The 11,359-nt window shown below is 41.4% G+C and overlaps 1 protein-coding gene across 1 annotated transcript; it reads left to right on the top strand.

Annotated features, from left to right (window-relative positions):
- The first annotated feature begins 2,565 nt into the window (after positions 1-2,565).
- Positions 2,566-3,019, top strand: LOC121148928 (40S ribosomal protein S12-like). The gene has a single exon (XM_040969305.1). It carries the CDS (start codon positions 2,600-2,602, stop codon positions 3,002-3,004), a length of 405 nt encoding a protein of 134 aa, XP_040825239.1. The 5' UTR covers positions 2,566-2,599; the 3' UTR covers positions 3,005-3,019.
- The last annotated feature ends 8,340 nt before the right edge of the window (positions 3,020-11,359 follow it).

Genomic DNA, 11,359 nt, shown 5'->3' with positions numbered 1-11,359 from the left:
TGTCCTCCATCCCAGGATACAGAGGCATTTGGCGGGCTGGGTATGGCTTCTTCCCTTATTCACTGCTTTTCCTGCAGATACAGAAATGAAATTTTAAAAAAGAGAGATTATGGAAATAATGGTCACACCCACCTGCCTGTATCCCTCACCTCTTTTCACCCTATTCAACTTTGGAAAAATAAAAAATAAGAAAAAATCAAGTAAAATAAATAAATTAGGGATGAAAAATAAACTGACTCCAACTTTTCACTCTTTACACTGTTGATATAGACAGCAGCAGAAAGTCTAATATTTTGTTATCTATGTATATTTAGAAGTTTCCTTGGAAGTGCACTTTGAGGGAATAAGGTTTGACAAATAAATCTTGCTCTAGAAAGCAACAGACGTATTGCTGTAATGGCATGATACACTTAAACTGAATGTTGGACTTGTGACTGTGGATGAAGGACTATATATTGTTGTAATAACATGGGGGAAATAATGTGGGAGAATGGGAAGGGAGGAGGAGAAAATACAGGGGAAAATCCCCATATCTAAAAATATTATCGTGGAAAATGATAATAATGACAATAAAAAATAAATAAATGTAAGAAAAGGAATAGATGAACAAGCAACCACACATTAAAATATGCAAAATGAAATTATATAAGATAAGGATTTTCAGTGATAGTTTAGCTTTCCTCAATATTATCTTAAAAATCTGATTTGGGGAATATTCAAAATCTATCTTTAGAGTGTACAACTTATTCTCACAGACACTTCACCCATTAGTCTAGCAATTCTGTGTTTATTACGTAATCATCAATGATACATCAAAGAATAAGCAGTCTGGCCTCCATCAGAGAAAGACTATCAGAAATAGAAGATAACCAATATGAGAACACACAATTAATTAAACATCTGGAAGAAAATCTGAACAAAGCCAAGAAATCTTTCCAAGAAACAAATGACACCATCAAAAAGTTGAATATCAGAATTATAGGAATTCTGAAAGGTGTGGAACAAGAGGCAGGATTCCAGGAAGAACTTCCCAAACACTGGGAATAGAAGGGCAAGCCAAATTCACGAAGGACAGAGAACCCCAAACAGATTTGACCCAAAAAGACTGTCATTTAGATACGTCATTATCAAACTCATCTCAAATTGACACAAGGAAAGAATATTGAAACAAGCACAAAGAAAAGACCAGGTAAAATTTACAGGAAAACCAATCAGAATCACTACAGACTTCTCAGGAGACACCCTTCAAGCAAGAAGAGAATGAAGTAACATTTTTCTGCTCCTAAAACAGAACAACTGTCAACCAAGGATAATATACTCATCAAAGCTCTCATTTGTATTTGAAAATGAAATAATATATTTCCATAGTAAGGACAATTTAGAAGAATATGTCAACACTAAGACAACTCTAGAAACACTCCTCTGAAATGTGAAGTCAGAAAAAAAAGGGAAAATCATAATCAAAAAATTGTAAAGGGAAAGATCTTATTAAAGTTCACAAAAGTAAACAAAATTAAGCAGAAACACAACACAACACACACACACACACACACGAATAATAGGACTGAATCACACAACCTTTCAATATTAACTCTGAATACAAATGGCCTAAACTCATAAATCAAATAATACAGATTAACAGAATGGATCAAATACAGGACCCAATTATTTGTTGCCTACAAGAGACACATCCAACAAAGATGCAAAGAAGCTGAAAGTGAAAGGATGGAAAAATCACATGCAACTGGAAAGGAAAAAGAGCTAATGTAGCTGTTCTAATACCAGATGATACAGACTTCACTGTGAAAAACATTAAAAGAGATATAAAGACAGACACTACACATAATGGTAAAGGGAGCCATTCACCAAGGAGAAATAGTAAAAATAATAGTTTACACTCCAAATACAAGAGCATCTAACTATATGAAACAATTATTGATAAGCTTAATGGGAGACATCCACGCCAATATAATAATAGTGGGGGACTTCAACACCCCATTAACACAATTGACAGATCAACAAGACAGAAACAACAGAACTTACACAGATAATAGGACAAATGGACTTACTAGATATATACAGATTCTTACATCCCACGAGCACAGAATTTACATTTTTTTCAACCATATGCTCTACCTTCTCCAGCATTGATCACATGATAGAGCACAACACAAATCTCACTGACTTAAAAAACAAGTGAAATATACCATGCATCTGATCAGACCACCACCGAGTGAAACTACAGATCAACAAGTCAAAACACCCCAAGAAAGCTGCAAATTCTTGGAAGATGAACATGCTTCTGAATAAATAATGGGTTAGAGAAGAAATTAAAGAAATAAAAAATTTCTTGAAAGCAATGAAAACTCAAACACAACATACCAAAACATGGTGGATACCACCAAGGCAGTGATAGGGATAAATTTATTGCAGTTGGTGCTCATACCAAGAACCAAGAAAGATACCAGGTAAAAGAGCTAAGTACACACCTGAAGGAACTAGAAAATCAACAGCAAAGTATTCCCAAGAACAACAGAAAACAAGAAACAATCAAAATAAGAGTGCGTTCAAGATTTGGCTTCACTGGTAACCCACCGCCATGGCCGAGGAAGGCATCGCTGCTGGAGGTGTAATGGACGTGAACACTGCTCTGCAAGAGGTGCTCAAGACTGCCCTCATCCACGACGACCTCGCATGTGGCATCCATGAAGCCGCCACAGCCAAAGCCTTAGACAAGCGCCAAGCCCACCTCTGTGTGCTGGCATCCAACTGTGATGAGCCCATGTATGTCAAGTTGGTGGAGGCCCTGTGTGCTGAAAACCAGATCAACCTCATTAAGGTTGATGACAACAAGAAACTTGGGGAATGGGTAGGCCTCTGTAAAATCGACCAAGAGGGGAAACCCTGGAAAGTGGTTGGCTGCAGTTGCGGGGTCGTTAAGGACTATGGCAAAGAATCTCAAGCCAAAGATGTCACTGAAGAATGCTTCAAATGCAAGAAATGAATAAATAAACGTTTGTCTCATAGTTTTTTTTAGAAATTTAGTTGTACATTTAGAGTTTACACATATGCCACAACCCCAATGCAGAGAAGAACACCCTAAACATTTAAGATGGCTCCAAGACACTTAGTCTCTTCCATGTCCCAAGTGAGTCCTGACAGCAAGGTAGAGCAGGTATTCCGATTTACAAAGTGCCTAGGGACCAGGACCACAGCTCATGCAGAGAGCATCGAGGAAAACTGCGAGTCTCGAGTCTTTATTTTAAAACTTAAAAGAATCACAGATTCATTCCAACAGCATTAGCGGGTTTGGCTACGCAATAAGTTACACATACACTCAGGTACTTGCAAGATTTCCGTGTAGCCAATTAAGTCAGGACATGTGGTCACATGCCCCTCAAGCAGACACTAAATTGTTTCCCACAGGGACACCTTGTGCAGTGCAGGCTCTGGTGAGTGGTCAAAACTCGTCTCCTGATCAGGAAATCAGCAGCCATCGCACCACGCTAGTGGCTACTCTGACCCTGAAGCAGAGCTCACTGAGCAGGAGGCTGTGGTACTGCTGGTCCAGACACAGCACTTCCCATAGTGCTCTGCAGGACAGAGTCACAGCATATTCCTGGCAGACAGGCTCCACAGCAGCCCTTGCTCAACCGTTCCTGCCCCGTGGGATTATGACTGCTTGCCAGCGGGCTCTTTGGGCAGCTGGAGGGCTTTGTTGACTTGGCTGTGACCTAGGGGTGCTCAAGAACTGCCGTTAGGGTGGGCCTGTGGCTGGGGCTGTGCTTCAACAGTCTAGAAGTGAGGCCCCTTGCTCCCTCAGTCACAAAGTCAGGGAATGTGAATTCAACCCGTGATATGCGTCTGTAGGTCTCCTGGTACGTGTTGGCCTTGAAAGGAGGCTTCCCCACCAAGAACCAAATAGAGATCAAAAGTACAATAAACAAACTCAATGAATCAAAACCTGGTTCGCTGAGAACATAAACAAAACAAAAACTCCACTGGCCCAACTGACAAAAATAAGGTGGGGCTAGGAATTAAAATTAATAGTATCAAAGATGGAAAAGAGAACATAATAACAGATACCTCAGCCATACAGAGAATAATTAGAAACTGGTACAAACATGCACATCCCCACAAATCAGAAAACTTGGATAGATTCCTGGATTCTCACCATCACAAACATAGTTACCAGGCAACAGAAAACCTAAACAAACCTATAATGGAGGCAGAAATCAAATCAGTAATTAAAGCCTCCCAACAATGAAAAGCCTGGGCCCAGATGGTTTCACTGCTGAATTCTACAAAGCATTCCAAGTAGAACTGACCCCAATTCTCCATAAACTTTTCAGAACCATAGAAGGGGCGGTAATTCTTACAAACTCATTGTATGAGGCAAACATTACCTTTATAACAAAACCAAAGAGACACACAACAGAGCAAGAAAACTACAGCCTTAAAGAATATTGACACAAAGATCATAACAAAACAGTAGCCAACAGAATACTAAAATACATCAGACAGATCATTCAACCAGACCAAGTGGGATTTACTCCTGCCATGTAGGGATGGTTTAACATTCACAAATCTATAAATGTGATGTATCACATCAGGAAATTGAAGAAAAATCACATGATAATCCCAATAGATGCAGAGAAATCATTCGATAAAATTCAACACACTTCATATTAAAAACTCCAAAGGAGATAGAAAAAAAAGTAACATTCCACAACATACTTTTATGAGGAAATTGCAAACCTTAAAAACAGAAATAAAAGAAGACTACAAAACATGGAGAAATATACCATGTTCCTGGATGGCCAGAGTCAATATCATAAAAATGTCCACATTAACCAAAAGAAAAATATATATTCATTGCAATTTCAAACAATACAAGAACATTCTTCACAGAGCTGCCAAAACTGACCCAAAGGTTCATCTGGAAACTCAAAAGTCCATGATTATCCAGAACCATCCTGAAGAATAAGAACCTAGCTGGAGGAATCATAATTCTAGACCTTCAGACATATTACATGGCAGTGGTTATCAAAACAGCCTGGTACTTGTACAGAAAGAGAGGAAGATTCCAATGGAGTAGAACAGAAACACCAGAAAGGAAGCCACACATGCACAACTATCTAATCTTCAACAAGAAAACAAAAAACAATCCAGGAAAGGAAGGTCTTTCCAATAAATGCTGTTGGAACAACTGGATAGCAGCCTGCAGAAGTTAGAAACAAGACCCATACCTTTCACCATACACAAAGTTCAAATCTGAATGGATAAAATATTTAAACCTAAAATCTGAACCCATAAACATTTTGGAAGATAATGCTGAAAATATTCTATAAGATATAGCTGCAGGCACACACTTCCTAGAAAAATTATCAAAAGCAAAGGAAGTCAAGACCATAATATATACATGGGACTACATCAAGCTAAGAAGTTTCTGCACAGCAAAGGAAACAATTAACAAAGTAAAAAGGCAACCAACAGAATGAGAGAAAATCCTCACACACTATGCAGGAGATAAGGGGCTAATTTCTAGGATATACAAAGAACTCAAGAACAACCATAACAACAGAACAAACAAACTCATCAAGAAATGGGCAAACATTTTTCAACCGAAGAAATACAAATGGCTAACAGGCATATGAAAAAATGCTCAAGTTTCCTAGAAATAAGGAAAATTCAAATGAAAGCAACAACAAGATTTCACTTAACTCTAGTGTGAATAGCCAAATACAGGAAACCACCAATGACACCTGCTGGCAAGCATGTGGGGAAAAAGGAATCCTACTCCACTGCTGTGGGATTGCTGGCTGCTGTAGCCACTACGGAACTCAAGCAACTGAACATTCACCTACCATATGACCCAGCAATCTCACTTCTAGGAATATATACAAAATATATGAGAAAGCAACATGCACCCCTATGTTCACTGCAGCACAATCAATAACCACAAAAATATGGAAGCAACCTAAATGCCCATTAACACTAGATAAATGCACGTTAGCACTGGATAAAGAAACTGTGGTTCATCTACTCTATGAAATCCTACTCAGCTATTTAAAAAAAAAGAAAGAATATAAATGTATACAGCCAAATGGACCAAACTGGAAACCATTATGCTAAGGGAAATAAGCCAGTCCCCAAAGGACAGATATTATCAGTTTGCTCTAATATAACACCCATTACAAATACAAAAGAACAACAAGATCACAGAGGAGAACAAATAAACACATATAACCCCACAATCGAAGGATGTAACAGAGACCAGAAAGTCAGGAATCAAGGAGAACCAATGGCATGCATTTCTACAAAAGAAGGCAGGTTGACATATGTCTAATTGTAAGAAATTGTGCCCTGATGAGGCTCAATGCTAACATGGCTAGAGGAAGTTTAGCACATCATCTCAGGAAATGGCTCTTTCCTGTTTGTAATTTACAGTATTATGATGTCAGATCTAATTTACCTGTGAATTTTAGCTTTGTGCAATTCCTAGGTGTTTGTGCCATTTTTCAAGAAGATATTGTGATGTAATTTATTAATCAATCATCCCTAAGAGACTGACTGCTTAAAATTCCCTGAGATTATTAAGGTCTCTTTTATCACTCTTATTGCTACTTCTCATAAGTAATGATGTTGTAGCCTTTATTGTATTTTCATTACTTCCACATAGGTCACACGCTGGCATCTATTCCTACATGAAGATTCTTGACTCTGTTTTTCACAACCCTAGCATCATGTTCATATCTGTTAAATGTTCGTTACCTTCATGTGGATGAAAGCTCACTGTTTTTCTCCCCATTGTGGACTGTGTACACTGGCTCTATATTTTGGCAGATACATAATGGAAGCGTAGCAGAAATTGACTTGTTTCTTGGTAGAGACAAAAAGAACTATGTCTCTGTTCATACAGTACAGGCTTAGACTCCCAGTGAGATGGTTAATAACATCCTGATGGTTAGATGTTGGACTCTCCAACATTAACCATGGCTACATTGTTGAAAGACCCCTCAGTGGCAGCATGATGGACTTGTGAAAGTTCACAAAAGTTACCCATTGTAAAACTAGAGCGAAAATCAGTGGGGAGGGAGGGAACTTAGGGAGAAGCGAGGGAAATCGCAGTACCTATTAAACTATCTCATAAAACAAACAAATGAACAAAAGAAAAAAAAAGGCAGGCTGAAACACAGAGCAGGCCAGGTACAGTACTCACTGGTACACATGTGGTTCAGTTCTAGGTGTGGGCCAGGCTAGGCAAGTTTGTAACACCCACTGTTACAACTGAGAACCAGGATGGGATGCAGGCCTGGCCAGGCCAGGTCGTGCCACAAGACCAACCAGTTCACATTAGGGCTGGACTTCGGGCTGGGTGGGTGGGCTAGGCTGTCGTACATGCCAGCATGAACTGGAACCAGGTAGCATTTACCTTCACCTATCAGTATAAAAACAGAAAATGGAGGGGACTCCAGATAGGGCCTGCCCAGGGTCACCTTGAACCCATGTGCCCAACTGTGGCAGCAGGCGACTTCAGATGTGCCTCTGGGGTTGCTCGAGGTCCTTTTGCCTTTGTGCACTGGCAATTGCAGAGGTGACTCAGAATGGTGAAGTCATATGCCAATGGCTCTGGGTCAAGTTCTTGGACCACCTGGCAGCACACTCTAAGAACTTAGGTATGTGGGCTTAAACTATGTCACAGGGGATCTGGGTTATGGCAAAAATGAGGCCAATTAAGGACCTGAGGGTTTATGTCTAAGTGAAGAATGACAACTGAGGGACCTCCATAGATAAGGCCACTGTACTTCCAGGTAAGCGAGGGTGCAAAAAGGAGAACAGGAAAGACCATTAAGGGTCAGACCAATGCACCAACACATGTGGAGACCTTTGCTGGGGTAGTTAGTAGCAACCATGACTGAATACCACTCACTGGCATACATTTAAGCTAGGGCTGGGGGCCTACCTAGCCGGGATAGATCATAGTACTCACCAGTGAGAGTCAAAGCAGTGAGCAGGCAATATTGTGCTGCACCATGATAGGAAACAACACATGAGAGAATCAGGTCTGGAGGCAGAATATGTTAGGGCATAAGCGAACTCATTGCTGTGCAATTGCAATCCTCACTGGCATGGGCAAGATCTGTGCCTGGGAACAGGCCTGGTTGGGCAGCTAAGGGATGACCCAGCTGTGGTTGGGGTTCCCACCAGTAAGCATAAGAGCCAGAATGGGGGGCAGCAGGCTGGGCTGAATATGGTTGCAGTCTCCCTTGGCATGGATGTGGACTGGATCTGTGGAGGGCCTAACTGGAATGGATTCTAGCACCTGCTTGTAACCATGAGAGTCAGGGTGCATGTAGAATGCACTGGGCTAGGCCTCAGTTTACACTGAACCACATCAGTCTGTGTCTGGGAGTCACCAGGTGGGGCTGGGCTCTGACATCCAACAGTAAGAACCAGAGAGGGTGCTGGCCAGTTGGGCAATGACACTTTTCCTGCCAGGACAAGAAGTAGACAAAGTCTACCTGGGTCAAAGACCCACCATTATGCACAAGATCTGCCACTAGGAGAAGACCTGATAGAGGAGCTTCACAGAACTCCTTTGTCACGATGCAATGATTGCAGGTAAGTGCAAAAACCATGGCAACCATGGCAAGTGACCTCCCAGTTCATGCCAGGTTACAATACCTATCAGCATGCATGTGGGTCTGGTCTGGGTGTGGGCCAGACTCAGCCACTTCATAATATCCACTGGCCAATGTGACAATCAGTATGGGGTGCAGGACAAGCTAGCTGGGGCCACAATACCAACCAGTTCACATTAGTCACATTAGGATCAGGACTGGGGCTGTTTGGACTGGGCTCTGCTGCAGAATTCACCAACCAGAGCATGTTAGACTGAGCCAGGTTGTTGCACCCACTGGTGGATGCTGAGGTGAGGCAAGCCATGCCAGTGTGAGTGTGGTGGTACGGGGTCCATGAACACCAGGGCCAGGGTGTCAGTTGGGGCACAGTTGTCTGATACAGCTCCTTGGGCCTGTCAGTACAGGGGACTATGGGACTGGGAGGCTTCGGGGATTGAGGTCCAGCAGTAACAAGTTTTCTGGCCCACAGCCTTGGGCCCGCCTATGCAGTGAGTGATGGTTGTGTGAACCATAGGGGCAGGGAGTCTGGTGGGGCCTGGGTCGCCTGGCCTTAGTCCTTGGGCCTGCCTGTGAAGGCTTGATCTCTGCTGTGGAGAAGACATAGTGGATGGAGAAGATGCAGTGGATGGCACGCTCAGACACACATGGAGGATATGGCAGTCCACTGGAGCTTGCAGAAAACATCTGATACCATGGCAAAAGAAGGAGAACAGAGCAAACTGGACCTCTACCGGAGCTAAACAATTATGGTAATAACTGGGGCCAAAGGCGACTCTAAGCTTCAGTGGGTCAACCAATGATCATTGGAAGGATTCCTTTACCCTTGGATCAACGTGACTGACAGTACCTCAAAACTATCAAAATCACTTTGGCAGAACCTTCAGAATACATGCCACATCCGTACCATGTGTTGATACCAGGTGGTTGTCCCCCAATACTGCGTACAAGGGTGATTGTGAGGCTAGGTATGGCTTCTCCCTTTGTCTCCCCTCTTCTCCCAGATCAGGAAGCAGAAATGGGAAAAATGCAAACAATAATCACATCCACTTTCCCCTAAACCTTGATCCTTCCAACCCTGATCGACAATGTAAACTTCATAACAAAAAAACACAATTTGCAATCAAATACTCACAGAACTTTAAAATATATAATGGTCACAAAAACAGAGGAGATCAGTGGAATAGAAACCCCAGGATTGAGTCCTCACATGTAGAACAAACTAAGTTTTGACATGTGGACAGAAAATAACAAGGAAAAAGTTGGTTTCTTCAACAATTGCTATTGGGACAACAGATATCCTTGCAGAAGGAAGAAACAAGAACCCCACACCTTTCAACTTATACAGAAATCAGCTCTAAGAGGATCAAGGACCTAAATCAAACCATTAAAGGACTACAAAGAAAGTACTCTACAAGTTGTTGGTGTAGGTTAAGACAAGAAAGGTCATCAAACCCACAGGCAGTTTCAGCGAAGGAAATCACCTACAAAATGAAGAGGCAACCAACAGAGTGAGAAAACAAAATCTTTGTGTAATACAAAACAGGAGATTAGTAGCCAAGATTAACAAACAGCTTCAGAAACAACAACAAAACAGACAACCCTTTTAAGAAACAAGCCAAGGAAATGAGCAAACAAATACAGATGGCTAACAAAGGAAAAATGCTCAGGCTCCCTATCTATTAGGGAAATAGAAAACCAACCAACCAACCAAAAAAACCACATTGAGGTTTCACCTAATATCATATGTTCTCTCAGCATGCAAAATACAAAACTAATAGATAAACAAGCAAATACATATATTCTCATGGATAAGTTTTATAATAGAGGCTAGCATACAGGAAAGTGAAGATATATTGCAATATGTATCTCTACTATCAAATTAAAAATGGATTCCCAATGAAACTGCTATATGTGTTCTGACACTACAAAGCAGGACTTTCCACCACTGTGATGCACGAAAACAGCAGAATGATGGACTTGTGACTGTCATGAAGGACTACACTGTTGTAATATATATGGGAAACAGTGGGGGAAAGGTGAAATGAGGAAGGTAAGAAGAGAAATCCTTGAGCCTATGGAATTGATTCATGAAAAATAAATATTTAGAAGGGGGTACCTGGAGATTCCCCTGGAGACAGGGAAGAGGTGGTGATGGTGGAGTGATGTTGCAGTGAACAGAAAACGCACCAGGGACCAGTGAGCAGCAATCCAAACCCAAGTGACAATCAGGGATCCAGTTATAGCCAAGAATCAGCTCTTATACCAGCCTGGAGGGAGGCTGGGTTCACACTGGGAGCTCAGGAGCCAAAAGCAGACTGAGATTGGTGAATCCTGCTGAATACCTTGGCCCAGCAACGAGCGGAGAAAGAGCAAAAGGGCAGTGAACTCCATGGGGCAGAGCAGTGGCAGGATGGAGCTCACAACACAGAGATCAGACATCAGAGTGGGCGCATTTCTGGTTGACTGTATTGAACTGATCCTGTGGGGAAGGCAGCACCAGTTCCATGTCCTACAGGTTCTTTGTGGTCCCTGCATCAGAAAGCCAAAAGCCCCATATAATTAACCAAGAATCCATACATCAAAAGATCACCATTATATATATTATATATAATATAATACCATATATAATATATACATTATAATTATATACCATATGTCAAAGCATCTAGCTACATGAAACAAACATAAATGGATTTAAAGGGAGAAACAGACTC

The sequence above is a fragment of the Ochotona curzoniae genome, unplaced genomic scaffold (assembly GCF_017591425.1).
Source record: "Ochotona curzoniae isolate NIBS_2020 unplaced genomic scaffold, NIBS_Ocur_1.0 contig_1855, whole genome shotgun sequence".
NCBI lineage: Eukaryota > Metazoa > Chordata > Mammalia > Lagomorpha > Ochotonidae > Ochotona > Ochotona curzoniae.
The sequence above is the reverse complement of the archived record's forward strand: the minus strand, read 5'-3'. Positions and strand labels throughout refer to the sequence as shown.